At 40.8% G+C, this 21622-nt stretch overlaps 1 protein-coding gene across 1 annotated transcript in view; it reads right to left on the bottom strand.

The window, feature by feature from the left end:
• The window catches only part of LOC127374756 (protocadherin Fat 4), a 108935-nt gene that overhangs the window by 36049 nt on the left and 51264 nt on the right, over window positions 1-21622 (bottom strand). Inside the window, 5 exon segments of the mRNA XM_051420323.1 lie at window positions 2295-2469; window positions 4673-5595; window positions 7917-8267; window positions 9036-9297; window positions 15738-15869. Coding sequence (XP_051276283.1) covers window positions 2295-2469; window positions 4673-5595; window positions 7917-8267; window positions 9036-9297; window positions 15738-15869 — 1843 coding nt within the window.

Consider the following 21622-nt stretch of genomic DNA (forward strand, 5'->3'; position numbering starts at 1 on the left):
TTCACATTCTTTCATGGGGGCATAACTTGTACGTTGCTAAGCAGTGGCTTACAAATCTGATTTGCCTGCAGCTGATCCCAGATGTTGGCTCAGGTTTAAGATCAGCCTCAGACCCTGCAGCCCCCAATGTCTCCAGCTATCTGTGCACCTAGTTAACTCAGAAATGCTGCAAACAACTTTCCATAAACAAGGAAGACAGAGAAGGAAAAAAAAAAAAAAAAAGAAATATCCCAGGTCTGATCTTTAAGTTTCCTCTCTACAAGACTCCTTGTAAAACACCTTTAAGCAGCTTGTATGGATGCCACATTTCGGGGGGCTGTGCTCAGATTTTCAAATAATGGCAGACGTTTGCCAAATTCTGCCGATCTCCCGAGCCAGAACCCATTATGGGAACCGGCACCCAGTGAGCTCTTTTGTTTCCATCCATTTCATGACAGATTTCAGAGCAGCAGAGAGGGTGCTGAAACTCTGCAGTTAATGAGTTTACCTTCACTGAAATGACTGAAATATCACAGGGTGTGGGGTGGACCACTATAGCACAATGCACAGGCCTGAATACGTGGAAGTCAGATCATAGTTCATTCACAGAAAACGGTTTAAAACTTGAAACTTTAAGCACATTTGTCTGACCATAAGTCATGTACCACAAAATTATCTCTTTCTCTCATGATGAAGTGTTTGCAGGGCACAGTGGCTGCTGCAGGACTCTGATTTGGCTTTCATATAAATACCAAATATGACAATGCAACATTTTTTTGAGAAACAGCAGAAGTCCTTGTCTGGAAGAGTAATACTTTCACAGACTGAAGCCTAAGTGTGATAAATCCTCCTGCGTCTTTTTTTCCTCTCTCTTTGTTTTGGAGTAGAACTGGTCAAATACGGCAGTGCAGGAAGATAAAGGCAGTCGCTAACATGTTAAGATGAATGTCTGCGGTTGAAAATGGGTCATGGTAGACAGCAGAGTCGGAGACATGTCTGCACCATCCACCTTCAACATATCCTGCCAGATAGCGCCTGGGAGAACCATTTCCCCCCACTGTCTCAGCCGAGGCCTCAAAAATGTGAGAAAATGCTTCTGGGTAATTTGGCCTGTACTATGATTATGGGGTTTTTGATATTTTGATATTCTACCCCAAATCCCTCTCTCTGCCTCTTACCAACATTGTACTGAAACGTCTTGTCAAAATATTTTGGAATTGTTGTCAGGGCTCTAAATATGGACTCCTTGTGAAACGTACAAAACGGGATCGAATCCTAATTAGTATGTTCGCTTGTTGGGCAACTTTGTCCATGTGGCACAAACCTCTGAACACTATGTGAAGCAAGAAAACAAAGCACAAAGGAAAAATATACTTTTTTTGTTACTTCGACTTGATTGTCTGACAATGTGTTGCACAGATTTGAAAAAGATACCTAAAATGTCACAATCTCTCCCACAAGGATGCAAATGATCTACTGACTAGGTAATGGATACAGCAATCAGGAGCATGTTTATGTAGAGGTATCTAACATTTTTCAAAAACACTCTGTGCAACATTGTTCCAATTCTCACCAAAGCCTGTGCACAGTCAAAAATACACAGCGTTATGAATGGTCACATGGTCAGTCCAGGAATGAAACAGAACCGCCCTCAGACCATGACGGCCGTGCCAGAGCAGCTCGGGGAAACATATACTTAACTGGGATACCATGTGATTTGGCTGCAATGGGGATACGCATGTACTCATTTAACTGCACATTAACTGGCCTCTATGCAATAACAAGTTAACCTTTTATCTGGCTATAACAAGCTTTACCGCCGTATCCAAATAAACAGAGGATGCTGTTCAATCGAACCCGCTGAAAGGACTTCTGGGGAATAGGTTGAAAAAAACACCCACCATTTTGCCATCTAAAAACTCCTGAATGTTGAGGTTATTGTGCCACACAAAAAGAGCCCTGTGCACACTATGAAATCAAAATGCTGTTTGTTGACATTGCTGTAAGTTTATGAAAATATTCTTTTTCAGCTCGGTTTTGTCGGCTGATTACAAAATATGTTTCTAGCTTTGCTAAAATTCAACAATGTCTGTGTAAGGACATATTACACGGTGCTCAGTCCTCTCCAGATACACCAGATCATGGATGATAAAGTTTAACACGTTGAATGTGGTATGAGTTCAGACATAAACATCTGATTTTGGAAGACTATAAACTGAAACAGAATACTGCAAGGCCAGCAGAAAATCCTCTTTCAAACATTTCAAGATGCTATCAGCCGCCCTCACAGCTCAAAACCTCCACTGTGGTCTTACCTGAGTCAGTGGCAGTAATCAGTAGTATGTATTTCCCCTGAGCCTCGCGGTCCAGAGTCTGGGTCAGGCTCAGCTGGCCGCTGGATGACAGGCTGAATGCGCCCTCATCATTCCCACCGCCAAGCATGTAGCTCAGCTGGCCGTTGGCACTTTGGTCGTCGTCTCTGGCAACAACCTGGAAAAAACACAGAAACAAGATTTTTAGGAGATTCTGGGGATCAAACTTGTTGTACAGGAAATGTGTTTTTCATTTCCAGCAGAAAAAAGCCAGTTTGTGTAGAATAAATAGAAGAACTGGAGAGTCAGAGGGAGCTGTAATAACATGGCAGCAGTGGTGGAAAGTAACTAAGTACATTTACTCAAGTGTTTAAATTTTATGCTACTGTGTTCCTACATTTCAGGAGGAATGTTTACTTTTTACCCAACTACATTTATTTGGTAGCTTTAGTTACAAGTTACTTTGCAGATGAAGATTTTAAAAACTTAATAATGAGCATATACAATGCATTGTTATACAGCACATTAAACCCCCTAAAATGGACTCTCCTTCTATATAATTTTTTATATAATAATTATTACATTATTATATTTATGCATTAAGGTGTAAACAACTTGTTAATGTTGCAGCTTGTCAAGGTAAGGCTATTTTAACAACTGGGTTGGGTAATTAAATCTATACCAACAACTCATATAGTTCAGTTGTTGATCATATGTTTTATGTGTAAAACTTGTCTCACTTACTACCTCAAAATGAGGTTTAAGGTCTTGAGTCTATATACTTTCTTATATTTCATCACTGGAGACAAACTTATATAAATAAACTTGACATTTCAGTTTATCAAATGGATTAGATGAACAGTGATCTCCTCAATCTAAAATTCAAAGTCTAGAATATCAGTACTTTTACAGTTGTTTTTGACCCTGGAACGCTTTTCAGTGGAAATTTCTTGCAAGAAAAATGTTGCTCAGTTCAGACATCCAAATATAGCTGGGAGTAACCCAGTATAACCACCATCCTCAACGAGTCTTTCCACTGAAGCAGCTGAGGGTTAATTACCATCACGGTGCTCAGCGGCACCATGAAGGTAATTGTTGAGGGAAGGAAGATCATTACTTCAATTTGTCTAATCAGTCTTTCCCAGGGAACCCACAAAAAGGAAAAGAAAAAAGTCACAAATGCCTCTCCTCGAGGCCGCTGTAAAGGATTAAAGCTGCAGAACGTAACCTTTATAAAAATAACTTTTTGTCACTATTGCTGAAACATTCACTATATCCTGACAGTAGTACATGAGACAAATAATCTGTGGAAAAAAAATCAGGTTCCTCTGGCTTGTTCTAGCGCTCCTAACGGTAATTGCAAGAATCCACCAGTTCTAGGTTGAAAACAACCAATCAGAGCTGAGAAAGACAGAAAGACACTTTGGGTTGGAAGCTTGAAGGTAGTTAACTGTTGAGTCTCATTCCCAGGGTCCCAAAGCGTCTTAAGTTCACAACCTGGGAATGAGACTGAACATCCATCTTTCCCACCAGGAGCCTGAGGAACCTGCTTTTTTCACAGATAACCTGTGTCATGTAACTACTGTCAGGAGATAATGAGTTTCAGTAAACATGAAAAAAATATATATTTTCATTACTTATACTGCAGCTTTAAGGACAGAGATTGATTTAATGGTTTCTGAATTTGTAAATAGATGTCAGATTTTTCCCCTCACACTGTAGCATTAAACTGCCACACTTCACTGGTGTGCCCAAATGCATTGTGGGTTCCCTAGCCTTCCCTGCCATGCATACCGCAGACAGACATAGTCAGGTTAGCATACAGATGTGTGTTCTTGTGTGGCAAAACCCACCATGTCTGGACCCCTTCCCACCACATAACTGTACCCTCATTTCCTCACAAGGTACACAAGCGAAAGAAAATGGAAATGCGCCGTCACTGGAAATCAGGCCTTGCCCTCCATTTTTTCTATATGGCTCATTTAGTCATCAGGGTGGTTGGGATTCTAATTGCCTTGTCATGCAATTTAGCCCAGTTTCATATTTCAGTGAAATCCTATAAAGCCCTAATTGTGCAGAGCAAATTGCAGTCATATATTATTTCTTTATCATTTCAGTCAGATATTTGTCATGGCATTTAGCAAAATAAGACCACCGTGGTAAGTGGTTTAGTGCACTGATACTGCTCACATACCTCCACTTATTAAGTTAGTATTACTGCAAATTTGGTTATAGCATTAGCTTATTTAAGGTCTTAGAACTCTCAATCAAAACACTGCCTTCTTTTCACTTAGGAAGTCCTGTCTGTGAATGTTAATGACGTCCTAACTGCTTAAATTTCAGTGAATTTCTTGACAAGAGAAAAAAACAAACATACTGACCTGCAGAATGTTTTTTGGTAGACTCTCCAAGTTCTCCTGAACATTGACAGTGTAAGGAGAGAGCTCGAACACAGGTGAGCAGTCATTGACATCCAACAACACAATGTTGACTGTTGCACGGTCCACCCTGGGGCTGCTGCCTCGGTCCGCCGCTTGGACCACCAGTGAATAGGATGAGCGTGCCTCACGGTCCAGCTGCTTGGCCACTGAAATCACCCCTGTCACCAAATCAATCCTGAAATCCGAGTTGGTGTTGCCTCCTGAGATAGAAAATCGGATCTGCCCATTGGTGCCCTCATCTGCATCGCTGGCGAACACCTGGATGACATCGGTCCCAGTCAAGGTGTTCTCCTCGATCTCAATGTCGTAGATGTTCTGCGAGAAGCTTGGCGTGTTGTCGTTGACGTCCAGAACCATCATAGTCACGTCCATTGTTGAAGACATAGGGGGTTCGCCTTTATCTGTAGCTACAACTGTGAGGGTGTAGTTGGAAAGCTCCTCGCGGTCGAGTTCCCCGACCAACCTGACATCTCCATCGATTGTACCGATGCTGAACTTGTTACCGAACGGTCCTCTGAGGGAGTACTCGATGTAGCTGTTGGGTCCACTGTCAGCGTCTGTGGCCTTGGCAGTGAACACCACCGTGTCCACTGGCGTGTTCTCCTGGATGTAGGTCATCTTCTGAGAGGTGAAAGTCGGCGAGCAGTCGTTGACGTCCAGAAGAATGACCGACACCTGGGCAGTGCTGGTGAAGCGGGTCATGGGAGGCGGAGCCAGGTCATTGACTGTGATTACCAGGTTGTAGAACGACTGGGTTTCTCTGTCCAAGGCCTTCTTAGTTTGGAGGACTCCTTCCTTGGTGATCACAAAGTGGCTCTGGGGATCACCGGATGCAATTTTGTACAGGAGCTGGGCATTTTGGCCTGGAAAACATACCAAGAAGGAATCAAAAACAATAATTAGTTCTATGGTGACCTTTTAAAGCTATACTAGGTAACAACACATGTCTATAAATGCCAATGAGATGTAACAAATTTAAATTTTTTATCTTCTGCACCCACAAATTCTGTTCTGTAAACTGCAGTGCTGCAACTTCATTATTTTCATTATGGACTAATCTGCTGATAAAATTCAGAAAATAGCTAAAAATGTCACAAATGAATATTTTAAATGTGATTAAAGACAGATTAAATGTGTTACTTTCCAAAAGTGGAGATTTAACCAAACCTGGTGCCAAACTTCAATTTGGGCAAATAGGAAGAATCTGTGGCGCAGCAGAAATAAAGTGGGATGCTGTTTCTTGTTACAGTTCCTATTCTGTATCAGGCTGAGAGTTAAGGGGGTATTTCTAACAGAAAAACTTATGGAGCGGCAGTCACAGTGCCAAAAGGAATTATTCTTTGCAGGGAACTATTTTAGTATAACCTTGTATTCAAGAAATAACAAGATAACAAACAAACAGACAGTACGGTCAAGTACAGATCAAATGTTGATATTTCTGACTAGTATCCATTGTTCCTGTTGTGATTGTTAAATATTCTTTACGTGTCTGAATTAGGCACTTATATGCGTTATCAACATCCATTTCCACAAATTGTGCATGTGCAGCAGCTGGAGCTCTTGCTGCTACTCTTGTCCTCCAAGTTGACGATCCATTCAAGTAGCATGACAGATTGCTATCAAAAGAGAAACACCACAACAAACCACTTCCGAAACTGATAGTGCGGTTGATTGTGCGATTTCGGAAAATCCCTCATAATTGAAACATTTATTTAAATGAGAAACTACAATGTGACGGAGTGGATGGATGCAGTAAACTATCTAACCTTGAAATCTTGCCTAATCCGCAGCACCCCCCCTGGAACTGGGGGTTAAAATGAGCTTAAATTGAGCGTCTGTAATTCAACTCAACAGGGTATTCATGTGGAAAGCGCCGGCACCTTCCCACACTCCAGCGTGTATTTACAGTACACAAGTAATCCCTTATCAAAAGCTTCAGTGCTACTTCCATCCGAGTTTAGGCTATGCCGTCTAGAGACAAAGTCTGGGGGTCAGGGGTCAGGGCTTAGGATGTGCTAACAATGGCAGTGTTTTATTTTGACGGTGGAAAGCGGCAACTATATATCTGAGAGGACGACGCGGTCAGATTATGTGGACAGCGGAGAAAGAAGCCAGACTCTGGTTGAGAACTCGGCAGTGTATTTCCCAGGAATGTAGGTCACAATAACCACATTAGGCCTGGGTGAAGCGGTAATTACAGCAGAGGAGAGTAGCGGTGGTTGTTCAAATACCACACGGCACTTCACAGACACGAAACCCACCACCTGAGACGCAGAAATAACTCAAGCCACTTAATCATATGGTGAAAATGTATTTCATGAAATCATTCATGCATGACGCAAAATAAAAATGAAAAATAAAATGTAGGTTGGAGAGCTTCTGTGTAACCAACTGTCATAACAAAATGACAGGCCTGCATTAAATTAAGCTGCTATGGCTAACTCACACTTGATTTATACAGTATGAAAGTACATTAAAGCTTAAAGCTTCCTCACAGATCTACTTTCTTTGGAATAACTTGATTTAAGTGGTATTTCACTATAATTTAAAATATTGGTCTCCTGACATATTTATCTTGTATTAATATAAATCTATCTTGATTTGGCAGTATTGCAAAATGTTTCTAAATATAATATATTGTTAAAAAAACATTTCTTATTGGTGGTAAAATCCCCAGAAAAGTAATCTGAAATCTTGTGTAATAGTGTCACTTCAGTGCCAAAACTGCTGTATGTGGTTTTGTTTCAGATTTTTGTCTGGCAAGTGATCCAGTCAACTAACCTTACAATTAAATAAAAATATGATAATAACAATGTAAATATAATATATATTATTATAATATAATATAATAAGTACATGCGTTTCAGCAGGTTCTTTTCTGATAAAATCATTTTTTTACTGAAATGATACAAATGATGATTCGAGTTTCATAGATTTTTGTTGAATATATGTTCTTGTCTTAGTTTCCAGTTAAGTGTTCAAAATCTGTTGTTATCGGGTAACTATGACTACTGTCATCTATGAAAACAACTTATTGTTCAACAATATCCTGCCAAATATTGAGGAATCCCTGCCAAAAACATTTGTAACAATACTGATATCAGCATTGACCTAAAAAAATATATTTAAAGTATTTGTCTTCTATTTGTTTCCACCTCCAATGTGATTTCCCACATGAACATACCATCATCAGCATCACTGGCTCCGACAGTGACAATACTGGATCCAGGTGGTAGATTCTCAGAGACAGACGTGCTGTACACGCTGGTGTTGAAGATCGGAGGGTTGTCGTTCACATCCAGGACGTTGAAATACACTCTGACCGTGCTCGCCTGCCCCCCTCCATCCTGAGCCTTCGCTGTCAGAATATAGTACTGCTGAGTCTCGTAGTCCAGCGGACGCGTCACGTTAAAAACCCCCGTCACTGGGTTCAGGAGGAAAGTCTCGTCCTCGTCCTCGTCCTCCAGCGAGTAGGTGACCTCTCCGTTCACCCCTGAGTCAGAGTCGCTGGCCAGGATTGCCGCCACAATGGAGCCTGAGAGAGTCAGACGGGTTGTAACACAGAGGCGAGAAGTTAGACTTTACTGCCCTATAGAACAAAATGACTTTAATATATCTGCAGGGGGTCATTAGGGGTTGCTTATTAATACCAGTGACGCAGTGATCATTCAGCCAGTTGCTAAAACAACAGACTCACTTGGCTCGTACTGTTTTGGAACCAAAACTCCATTGGTGTTTAAACTGATGACCTAAGGATAATGATAACACTAAAATTGGGCAAACAGCTCATTATGAAGTGGATTTATTAGTACTTATGATCATATATCTTAATTAAAACCTCATTGTACATTCTTCTTTCATTTCCACACTTGTTTGTCTCTTCCTTGTGACTGAAGCAGTGAGAGCGATGAAGGAGCTGTGCCAGACAGTTGTCAGTGTTGTTGTAAATCCTGCTGGTTGCTGATAGATTTCCATATAAATCAAATATCAGTTACTGTCCCTTTGACCTATTAAACTCTTAATTTCCCCCTTAAGGAAGATACAGAGGATTTTGGAGAGCTACAACAGTCATATAAAAATGTTAAAAAAAATGTACAAAGAAAAAAAAAATGTATGAACTGCTACAAAGAAGCTGCTCCTAATAATTTGAGGCTCTTGATGACATTAACAGAGCTGTTCAGTCTAAGGGCTTTTACAGAGGACAAACATTGCCTGTGTGAGTCTACAATCCTCTATATTCGGTGCATTTTTGTGTGTTTCAATTTACAACTCAATGCTTCATTGAGCAGCACTAAGACCTTACCTGGGGCCATGTCTTCGGGGATATCAAACGAATACGTAACACGGGAGAACTTTGGCATGTGGTCGTTGACGTCCTTGACGGTGATGTTAAGCCTCATGTCAGACGACTGCTTTCCATCGTCTGCGCGCACCAGAAGGGAGTATTTCGAACGCCGTTCCCGATCCAGCTTCTTGGTGGCGATCAGATCACCGGATTCAGGGTCTATCCGAAAGCTGTCATCTGCCCCGCTGATGATGGTGTAAGTCACGAGAGCATTGGGGCCCTGAAGGGAACACAGAACATTTTCTATTATAGGGTGCAACTCAATTAAATCTACATGTTTACGGCACAAAACCATACATTAAACATTAGAATTCCAAAGTCAACATTCTTGTTTACATGCTCCTTGTTTCAAATTGACTGAGCTTGTCTCAATTTTAAGTCAATATTTGCTGTCTATGTTTCATAGAACATTGATCCAACTCCAACCCAGGGCATAGGTTGAAAAAGTGGCCAATAGGTTAGATGTACTTTGCTGAACTTTGTGAGTTCTCAGGCCACAAGAGAGGAAGAGCATCATGATTACAAGCATCAAAACAACTCTAGCTGGTAGGAAATCTGATTGTTAACCACACATGTTAGCGTGTCACGGATAAGGCCAGATTTCATACTACCTAATTATCTAGCACGAATGAAAGCCTTCATGTTGACTTCTTCACAGAGATAAAGGCTTGTGGTTTCAAAAACACCATGCAATAGATCACAAATCAGATAGATATCAGGAGATATCAACAGGCAAAGGATGTCAAGGGGTTATACACAGCTGACCTACGCAAACATCAGACTAAACTCCAAACTTTATGAATATCTTTAAATTTTTGTTTTTCCTGGTGAAACACATACTCTAAAATAAAAACTAAAAAGGAAAAAGAGAGAAAACTTCCATCTTATTAAGTCATTAAAGTCTGTTCTTGTTTGTGAATGTCTTGTTTTCTTTTAAAAGGTGAAGAAAATCTATCAGTGCAGTACGACAATTTCAACCTGTATCCCAATAAATATCAACTCATTTGCAGAAATTGAAGAAATAAGTGTGAGTATCCTTAAGATATAAGATTATAAGGTAAACTGCTAAACAAGTATAACAAAATAACTACATGAAACAAAGCGTCATAAAATTTTAGTTTTAGCACTTAAGGAGACAAAACAAATACTTAATTTAATGGAGATTTTGGCACTGAAGTAACACCTCATTTAACCTCTGTCAAAAACGACTTTTATAAAGCTTAAATCACATCTATAATAGAATATATAATTTGTAAAGGTTGTCAAGAAGAGGTCAGGTCATGCCAGACTCAGAAAAAGAAAGGCAGAAGCTGAATGCCGATGTTCTAGTGAGAGTCGCTCTCAGTCTTTGAACTTTCGGGGGCTATAGTGTTCCTCTATAAATGCAACTAATAGATCCCCTGTTACCTTGGACAAGTACAAGCACCATGACACATGTGATGGCTATAGCAAGAGGCTTTGGAATAGGAGAGGAGGACTGAATGCGATATGACAACTGAATGAGCCTGACGACAGAGCTTGACATTTATATTTGTGCCGGGGACAATAAGAGATCAGACAACTGTCTCTCGCTGTGTCTTCTGCCAAAAAGAAAAAGCAACATCAAAAAGCTACTGCTATTCAGTGAGATGGAGCTCTGGTTACAGCTGGTTAAGAGCTAAGCTAAAAGAGACTCTTTCAGCTATGTCTGATGTTTGTGTCATGCTTTTTGATCCTGCTAGGACAATGGAACGGCTTATATAGAGAGACGCTGCATTAAGCTATTGCTGTATCTGCATATTGACACATTTACTGCCTTGGTAGACAATGGCGCTCACATGACAAACTATATTTTACATAAACTGTGCGCATGCAGCAATGTTGAAGGGTAACATTAGCTGCTGGCAAGAGTTAGCTGTGTGATACAAAGAGGCACGCTGTCTCCCGCCTTCACTTAATCTGTAGCTTTCAGCCATGTACTTGCTGAGTACGTAAGTTACATATTCAACCCTTCCTGAACAATTAGGAGCTTTTCTGTTGGAGCTATTTTTAGGACATTAGCATAAGCATAAACTTTTCTCAGCTCCCTGCTGCCGTGCGGCTTGTTGCTAGTTAGCCACTTTGCCCCGCTTACGGCAGTACTTTCTTCTGTAAAAAGCTGAAGTCAATATTTTTACATTAATACTAGGAAATAATGTGTGTAACGTGAAAGGGGTTGCTCGTAGTAACAAACCCACAGAAAACTAACAGTGTGTTTCCGTTCTCATTAGCAGTTTGTAGCCATAGCAGGCAGCGAAAAAGCTCTGATAAACTCTCTGTGTGGCCCCTGTCCAGCAACACGCTAGTTAGCGACTACCTAGTGAAAATTGTGATAAGCTAGTTAAAGATAATTATTTCCTTTAGGCGTTGGTGGAGACCAACACAGAGCTAAAAATAAAGTGAATGCTCCTAGTTAATGCTAACGTTAGCCTGTGCCTGTTGGATGTGCAAATTAGCAACTCTTTGCTAACAATGAGGTGATAAAATGTCAAACTTTATGTTTACAGCTTGTTTCCACTGCCCTTAAGTTGCTAAAAAAACCTGTTAATGTAGGTTTAAATTCACCATTAGTGTGCGCAGCTTCATTGACCCAATTTTGTTTTATGCCAAGGCGTCCTTTTTCAAAAGTGACCACAATGTCTGAAATGGAAAGCATCTAATTTATTAATACAGGTATTGCAGGGTTATTTAAGGTCTGATAGCGTGAGTGCAGTGAGTGATAAAAGCATACTTATTTCAGTATTTTACTCATTTTGATGATGGAACAGACCAGAATAAGAATACCTTCTGTCTGTCACAACACACTAAATATTCTTTTCCCCCTCTATCTTTAGCAGACTTGCATAAACGTTAATGCACCAACAAGTCTGGACATGGCGGTCGCTCGCCAAAAGCTTCAGACTGAGTCAATATCGCAAGGCCAAGTTCATGACTTGCTCTTATCTCTTTCCCGTGGCCTGTTTTTATGACGGATAAAACCTCTGTCGTCTTGACCCAGTCGCTCATTGCATTACCAGAGAACCGGTCAGAGATCCAGGCCCAGTAAAAAATGAAGGAGAAGAGGAGGATGGAGTGAGGTTTTGCTCATCTAAGGACCCTGCTGTCATCAATCAGTGGTTCCAGATCTGGCAATCCCATCAGCCACCTGGGCTGAAGTCCGGAACCAAACACCCGCAGTTTGCCAATTAATTTTCTGATAGGGTTCAAAGGCAGAGCAAGGGAGCTGGGAGAGGCTGAGCAGGGGGTCCATCTAGGCCACAGTCCAACACACACACATACATGTATGTACATTATGAATATGGAGGAGCATTTAAACACATAAAAATACCTTCACTCTCATTTAATGCATACTCTCACTCTCTCTCTCTCTCTCTTTACTAAACCAACATAAGTAATTAAGATCTTACACACACAAACACACACTCACACACTGGTCGACCTCTTGACCTTCACTGAAGAGTTTGACTACTTTACAGCTCTCCTAAGACGCCGTGGGTTGTTGGGAGGGGGGTTGACCAATTAAACAGTGGCGTTCCAGGGAGCATAGCGTACCAGACTGGAGCAGAAGGAAACTCATTTAGCAGATGAGTGGTTTTTGGGAGCACGCAGTTCCTATGAGAAGTGAGAGGTGCGAAGCAGACAGCGCCGGCGGGGATAGCGAGCTTCCTGTATGCAAGAGCACCGAACAAGCAAGCCAATCATAACACAGACTCCTGAAAAACAAGCAACGTGTTGTCACTGAGAGCTCAAAGATAAAAGTCTTTGAAAGGCAGAGATGAGCCAACCCGCTGCACTGCTGCTTAGTAAATCTGTTTTGACTGCATTCAGAAGTGCAAAGAGCATTTAGAAATATACTTGCAGTGGGCGTGTAGGCCTCTGGAATGCATTAAAACACCCATTGTTGCACTTTTCTTCATTAAGAATGGTTTTTACCTGTGACATATTTTCCACATAAGGTCAGAATTCTAATAAAACATTCACAGCCTTTCCAAAAGCACAAAGGGCAGCATATTTCTTTCAGATGAGGTGAGAAACATTTTCAGAGAGGCCTAGCATGCATTAGACAAAAGAGCAATGTTTTATATTGATTTTCTCTCAACCCTAATGCAACCTCTTCCTTCTTTTTGGGGTGGAAATGGGCGTAGCAAAAAACGGATGCGTAGAAACAGCATTTTAATACCCTCACACATGAATCCCACATGTAGCACAGTTAAATTGGATGGGATCATTATGATGTCTGAATTCAGCCCGTCAGCTGGCCAACAGCTTGCACTCTTGGCTCCTCTGCACTGGCTCACACATGTGGCTTTCTCAACAAGGGCTCCAAATGCGTTCCGTACGCTTAGTGTCAGCGCAACTTAAGTTTCCTGCGTAAGGATGTGGGCAAAGACTTGGCTGGCCTCATATCTGGCTCCGAGTGGGAGCTGGAATGAAGTACAGGCTTCTATTTAGCAACCTATTCATGGCAGCACTGAAGTTTGGAGTAAACATCTCTAGAAGCTGTGATTCCTAAAAAGGCGCCTCTACATTCTCTTTAAGTGTCTCTACGTTTTTTTTTTTTTTTTATTTGAATCCCGGGCTTGGAAGCAAAATAAGGCTTTTCTTCAACAAGCATTCTTTAAATTGATCTTTTTGGAAGACTTATGTGTGCAAGTAAAAACGAATGGTTGATTTTCTACAAATGACTTTCTAAAAGCCTAAAGTTGTATCTCACGGACCACGGCTCAGGCTGACTCTTAAATCCAGATATGAGGAAAAAGTGAACAACTGCACAGTTTGATTTCGATACCATATGCTAAATCTTTCGAGATCAAAGCTGTGAATACTTTGGCGCAGAAAAATGAAAATAATCAAATAATGTCCCTAAAATCCCCCAACTGAAAAGACTGACCGGCCTCCAGGTCTGAGATTTACAGGCAATATAGTATTCCGATAAAAGAAAAATGTCCAGAAGTGAGACTTTGTACGACTTTTCTCACATTTAGAGCGAAGAGGAGGGGGTGAGCTAACAGCTGTGCAATAAAAGACGTGTGGCCTCATAAGTTAACATTAAACTCGAGTCCATATTCTTTCTTTCTAATCTCTCTCCCCTCTATGGCCTGACTTTTTCCATTCACTTCAACTGTGTCCTTTGGCGCGGGTGTGGGACCGCAGACCTTGGAGATGCCTGTGTTTCGCTCACTTCAGGATTTAATGTCCATATCCTGCCTAAAGCAGCTAAAGACGGAGCCTTTAACTAATTGAGAGTGATGCCGGTGATGTAATGTGAACTATGGGGACCGCGGAGGGACTATCAGAGCGGCAGGCCGAAAAATCAATCGCTGGCCGCTCTCCTCCAGGCTCCGTGACACCAGTGGCCTCAACGCGTCTCAGATAACGTCAACACATGAGAGAGAAAAGGACGATTCGTCTGTGTGTGTGTGTGTGTGTGGGTGTGTGTCAAGGGGAAAAAATGTATGAAGACAGACTGGTGAAAAGTAGCAGTCTATGTGTTTGTGTTACTGTGCAAAGGTGAAAGGAGCACAATCTGTCTTGGCCACTTTGTGTCACTGTGTGTTGACAAAGTTCATGGGTTAAACTAATCACACTTTCACCAATCAAATGTAATTTTGTTTTTCAATTAATTGATTAAGTTAGTTTAGACTATAAGGTGTCTGTAAAAGTTTTTTTTTTGACTAATAATAATTAATTTTCTATCCATCAACTAATCAACAATATCTCACTCCTACTTTAATGCTGCGTTTGCCATCTTATTTTTTGTCCTACTAATATTGTCTAAAACTTGTCCACCGGCTCCACTCTATAGGATAGGATATAATATGAATATGAAATCAATGTCAAATATTTCAATTTCAGACTTCAATGTATATGCTACACAGTAGCCGAAGAGTCAATTTCAAATGTTTTCGGTCCATATAGGGACCTGAAGTCTCAGGTCAGTCTCCCTATTCAGACATAAAATGCATCCACTGTCTTTGCCCCTAAACATCTGGATAGTGTTATTTTTACCATTAGATCATTTTACCTAAATAACATTTTAAAAAGGCCTCTGAAAACTTCCATACATTTCTTTGCTTGTCTTAATTGGTGCATATGGTCCTAAGTTTTATGTTATTACTTTTTAATTCTATTTTGCTGTTGTGGCTGCTTTATCTTGCCTGTTTGAGCTTTTTTTTAATGAAGTAATATGTAATTTGTTATAAATAAGTGTTATAAAAATGCATCTTTACTTGCTTACTTGATCAGAATAATAAACATGCTATCACTCTCACTTTTACAGTAGCCTAAATATTAAAGGTTCGTTAAGTTTGCCCCCGGGACCAGATAGTTTCCTACCACAGTCTAGATGTTGTTTCAATTGCGTTTCTGCCTTGAGTATCTGCGATTTCTTTGGCATGAAAAGGCTCCAACTTAAAGATACTAAATGTCGACTTTACTCCATTTCAATATTGACAGCTGCGTTGGCCTCCAAAACCCATTTGAATCTACAGTGGTTTCTACACTGTAGGAACAAAAATTTAGAGCATATTTTTAATTCAAATCACTCCCAGGATATCTATTCTGAAAGCAGTGGACTGGAAAACGGGCACAGAAAAGTACAAAAACACTGTCAGACAGAATAGAAACTTGGGGAGCCATTACCTCGTCGGCATCCGTGGCTGTTAGCTGCATTATCTTGAAGCCATCTCCAACGTTCTCCTCAATGGTCACATCAAGAATATCATTAGGGAAAACAGGAGGGTTGTCATTGACGTCCTGCAGCGTGATCTCCACCTGCAGAGGAAGAATAAACACCAGTTTCCGTTAAAGCTCTGCCAAACTCAGCCTCAGACAGCTGTTAAGATCGCTGCAAAGAAAAAAAAAAAAAGTCAATCTTATTCGATTTCAGATGATGAAGAAGCTGCAGAAGCATGGGGAAAGTTATAATTCTCTGACTCCAGAGAGGAAAAGTGTGAAATGATGAAGTGTAGTCTATATGTCTTCAAAGGCCAAAATTAAATAGACTGAATTATTGTTTCATCCAAAGATCATTTATTTAGATCTAATAGTCTGTCCGACTACATACTTCTCAACAATGAATTAAGTCCAGATTCATTTGACATCTGTTTCATTACAAATGATTATGCCATTGAAATATGTGGACGTTTTGTGAGAAACTGCATATAAAATTACTAGAAAACGGAGGTAAAAACCAAAGTGCAGTGGCTAGTGCTAACGAGGTAGACTTAGACCTCACTTCTTCCTTTTTCCTGTAATTGATGCTCCAACACAACACGAAGAAAGCAGTAGCTTGAAATTATATTGGAGGAAAAAAAAGCACCACATAAACAAGATGACTGGGCTTGCTTGGCACAGTAGCGGTAATGCTAAATGTAATCAGTGCTGCCTCTTTTTGACATCTGTTTTACCGTATAAAATTAGCACGCCATGATAATCCATGATAATGTATTTTAGGGGGGAAAAATATAAAATTGGTGAAACTAGAAAAAAAGAGGTAAAATCCAAACAGCTGTGACTGCACAGGCTAGCTTGTGACATAGCTTTAGCTAAAGCTAATTCACCCACTTTTTCCAACCCCTTTCCTGTAATTGATATAAATAAACAATTTTAATGCTCCAACATCTTAGTAATTGGGTTTGTTATACCACATGCATAAGGCAGTAGCTAAATTCAATCGTAATATCAAAATAATATGAAGAGTTAGACTAGATAGCCTAAACTAAAAAGTCAACTAGCTTAGCAGAATATAGTAGTCACTGCCTCTCTGCTCGACTCTATTGAATTCATGTGATTTGAGGTGGTTAAGCCGACGTATTCAATAAAGATGAATGTGTTCAATTAGATAATTCGTTTGAATGGACAGGAATGCTAAAAGAACAGTTTGTTTGTAGTGATATTAGTAGTACTGTAGCCGTGGTGGCAACAAAAGAAGTATTGGTACCACTCCACTGTTCAAGCATAAACTCACATATCTAGAGAAGTGCATTGTGGGTCAGTGGTAGACCTCATATATCCCACTGTCGCTGGAGCTTATGGCTAGTGTACAATATACAAATTGACCTGAGGCTCTTTCCCATAAAGACTTACAGTGACTGTAAAAGGAGAGCAAACTTCTGCAGCTAAGGGATTTTCACTTTCATGTCTAACTAAAATAAACTAAAATAAACACACATTACTGCAGACCACAGCCCCCCCAACCCCCCCCCCATGTGGATAAACTTTGTCCCATGTACTGAGACTTGCTCTGATAATCTAAATTTTATACAGAAGCATCAGTTAGATCAATTGTTTATATTAATGATGTGATTTAAAGTTAAGTGACATTTAACTTTTCCTCATTTTACAAAAGACCATGTGAGGCCACTTAAGGACCCCCCACCGTTCTCCCACCACACTTGGAGAACCTTCCGTCTCCATCCTAGCTTGCGGTTAATACACTACATGGCCAAAAGTATGTGGGCAGCCCTTTTCACATGTTTTCTTTGTTCTTTTGTTTTTCATGGTTTTGGATAGGCGTCTCGGTTTCAATTAAGGGAAATGGTAATGCTACAGCATACAGTATTTTTAACAATAGTGGGCTTCCAGTGGTGTGGCAACAATTTGGGAAAGGCCCTTTCCTGTTCCAATGTCAGTGTCTCTGTGTACAAAGCCAGGTCCATAAAGAAAGGACTTTCCCAGTTTGGTGTGGAAGAACCTAACTGGCCTGCACAGAACCCTCAATAATAGTTATAGTTCGTACATGAAAAATATATTTGCTGCTACAGTTCCAATGGGATTCAAACCAACCTACCACAACCAACCACCTATGGCAGGACAGAGAATCATTTACACAAGCTCAGCTACAGTATGCAAATGTCTGAGGGAAAGTGGAAACCCTGGAGACAGTGAGAGTGAGACATTTATGGTTTCAGATGTTCTGTGTCTAGTGTGGCAATATTACATTTCCACTCATATCCCACAACTTAAACTGCAATCCCCTCCGCCTCATCCACTAACCAAAATATGCATTTCAAAGCCAGTAAACACGGCTCGCTTTTGAATCATAACAGACATTTTGCTGCGCATTCTATGTTTATTGCCTCTATAAATATGGAAAAGCCGTGTTTAAATTCTCCAGTGATAGGATCTCCATTAATGTTGACAGTGATTATGATAATTCTTGTGCCAGGCATCACAAGATGCCCCCACCTCTCTTTCACAACCCCCTGAAACCCACACAGATGAAGCTGCGGATTATGAAATAGAAAAGGGGAAAAGAACAGTTGTCAAAATTCTACAATGAGTGCAGCTTTTCAGGCAACAAGAGTTTCCCAGCGGGCATTTACAGAGAAGACAATGGGCCTCAAGGCCGTACGACCACCGAGGTGGGGGGTCAGATACAGCCGCCTATTCATACCCGGCTATTGACAGGAAAAGCAGACTTCACATGTCCCACAAATCTTTGCAACCAACAGTAGCAGGAAGCTCTTCGCAACAGCTGCCACGGTCTCCTTTTGAAAAAAGCTTAGTTCATTAAAGATGATCAAGAACAAAAAGCTTGAGGGAGACGTGGCTGAAATGGTGTCAGAGTCTGGCTGAATAAAATATGCTTCTTGCTGTTTACTGCTTTGACACCGACCGCAGCTGGGCAAGTCTGCATAAGGTCACAATTACAGCATATCTCATCACCAAGCACTTATTCATCTGATCTGCTCGTGCCAGGATGAGAATGTTGTCCACTTATTAAACCGACTCCGAGTTGGTGTCTGTGTGTCTGCATGAGTGGAGATAATTACAGAAGAACAAGACAGATTATGTCCTGGGCACCAGCGATGCAGAAGTCGCATAAACAAGCCACAATGACAGCGGCTCTCGACTCAACTTGCGCCTGAGCCGAGGGACCGGGGCAAAGTCAACAAACAATGAATATTTATCTCCCGCCCCGTGTGTCCCCTTGATGTGTAAATAATGCAAGGCCCACTTCTGAGGAGTGAACTAATTAGGGTAGAAGTGCGGTTTTGAGAAATAATTACGCCTCACGCTTCCAGTTTGCATTACCCAGGTTCCCACGGGACAGGAATATATCAAAGTGCTTTGGTGAAAAATTCATTGGAGGAAAAGGAAGCAAGGTCAGGAGGGGGAGGCTGAGAGAAGCAGGAAGAGAGGTTTTTGTTCCCTCTACCTGTCTGCGGCGGACCCAGACGACCCGGCCGAGGCAGGTGAAACACATTAGTTTACAAGGTAAAAGATTGTGTTTCATGAACTTCTGTTTCAAGTTGCAGGTGCTGCTAACTGGCTGCCAGGGTTTTATTATTTATGGGGAGGTATGAATGATTCACGCGTCAAGTGGTTCCTGAGCGCTGTCGATTATGAGACCTTAAGTGATGGAAGATATTTGTCCAAGAGGTTGAGACTGGAGCTCGTACTCAGCAGTGATGAATTAATCTTGTTGGGAAATTCCCAGGATATACGCAGGAATGACAGGTGGGATAATTTAGATGTCTGAGCTTATGTTATGTAATCTCGTCTCCTTTCTTACTCGTAGCATTTAAATTTAAAGCATCAGTTCACCCATATTACAAAAAGGATATATTTTTCCCTCTAACCTCTAGTTGTATCCAGCAACCCATATACTGCTTTTATGTGCCGAGGGTTTGAGATATCTGAAATTGCAGTGACCCCAATATATATGGGAAGAATGTATTTTCATTTGTTTTGAGCTCAAAGCATGGGAAAATACATATGAAGAATTCAAGAGCAACTTCTCTTTCCAGTCAAAATGTCCCAGTTATTTTGAATCATTCGTAGACCTCACTGGAACTACAATTAACCAAAGAAATAGTCTGCATAAAAACCGTTAAAGGAAAGGTCTGTCAAAGTTACTAAAACATTGATTCTGGAAAGACATGCTGCTGTTGAGTTTTTCAAATGCCATTTGTCAATGCTATAAGGAGTGTCAATGAAATTCTGTTTACCTTCACTATATTGGGGTGGAGGCAGAGGTTTTAAAGAGTTGAAATACAATACCAACACCATCTGCGTGGCTAGAGCTAGTTGACAAAATACTGTCTGCCCTTTTGTAATTGGGGTGGACTGACCCTTAAGCCAGAGATATACTCGCTGTTTAATCACGCTTCATGGATGTTCACAACCAGAAAGTACAACAACAGATGTAGGATACACAAGGCAGCCATCATGCAAACGCGTAGATAGAAGCTAGTATCTTCGGCCTAGAAAATCATCAGTCTTGCTGCATCCTTCATTCACATTTTGTAAAACTGACACTCCCCATTTAACCACCTTTAAAAATACTTTCTTGTGGAAGCCAAGTAGACAGCAGACATCAAAGTACAGACATTTACCTCAAGAGTAACAGAATATACCAAAATAATTCTTCCATCCCACCACACTGTAATATCCAATGTGAGAAGAAACAGTTCTAGTTACAGCTGAAGGTAAAAGCATCACCTGTGTCCCTTAGAGCAAACAATCGTTGCCATTTTCCCAACATCTAAAAAGTGGAAGTAGGTTTTCATATGTTTCCCACTTAAAACGTCTCATACTTGCAGTTCTGCCAAGTCCTCTGCAGACAGACGGACAGGGGGAAAAGTCACTGCAGGAGCAAGAGATCTATTATTTGAGCACAATCCCATGCAGGCTGCGCACATATTTTGTCAGTTACAGACTTTTTTAATAACCGGTAGAGAGTCTGATTAATTAAGTGAGGAATGGTTTGCATTACAGATGAGTAATACAGTGCATGCTTGCTCCATTGAACACCATGAACTTCTGAGTTAAAAGGTTAAAATTCACATCATTAGCACAAACATTTCTTCCAAAGCAGACCTTACAGAAAAAAATGTAACCTCTGAGTGCAACTGATGCAACAGTTGGCCTGTAAATGCTGAGCTCATCTGATCATAAAAAACAGAGCAGGGTGCGCCTCCTGCAGGAAATAATCATTGAAAAATGATTGAATGTCTGATTAGATGCTGTTGACGAGTCGGGGTCAAGGGTTGGGGGAAGCACCGACTTCCAGCTCTCATTATACTCGGCCTCTGAGATTGAATGATTCCACTTTGCATCATCCATTTTTTACCGATGACAAAAAAAGAAAAACTGGAATCACAAAGCAATTCCAAATATAACACTTCATCATAGAGCCAGAGCCAGAATCATATGCTGTTAAAAGAAATTACTCAGTCTTTGGCGCAATATAAACAGCTAAATGGCACAAAGGAATTTTTGCAATGCCATAAAAAAAGAGTCAACACAAAGCCTTTTAAAACTGCTGATTCCACTGACGTATAATAAATAAATAACCAAAACTAATCCAATCTGAGGTATAATGCTCTGTTTGTTTACAATGACATGATGGCTATCTAAGGTTACATTGGTCTAATGCCTCAGCCAGGCCCTGTGTAATGTGAGGACAGTGCTTTGAGGCTGAGAAGAGTCGAAGGCTGGTACAGCTTGGGCTGGTTAGCAGAGTATTCCAACAGAAGCAGGAAAATACAAAGGCTCCAATTGCTGGGCTTCTCAAAAGG

Source organism: Dicentrarchus labrax, unplaced genomic scaffold, assembly GCF_905237075.1.
Source record: "Dicentrarchus labrax unplaced genomic scaffold, dlabrax2021, whole genome shotgun sequence".
NCBI lineage: Eukaryota > Metazoa > Chordata > Actinopteri > Moronidae > Dicentrarchus > Dicentrarchus labrax.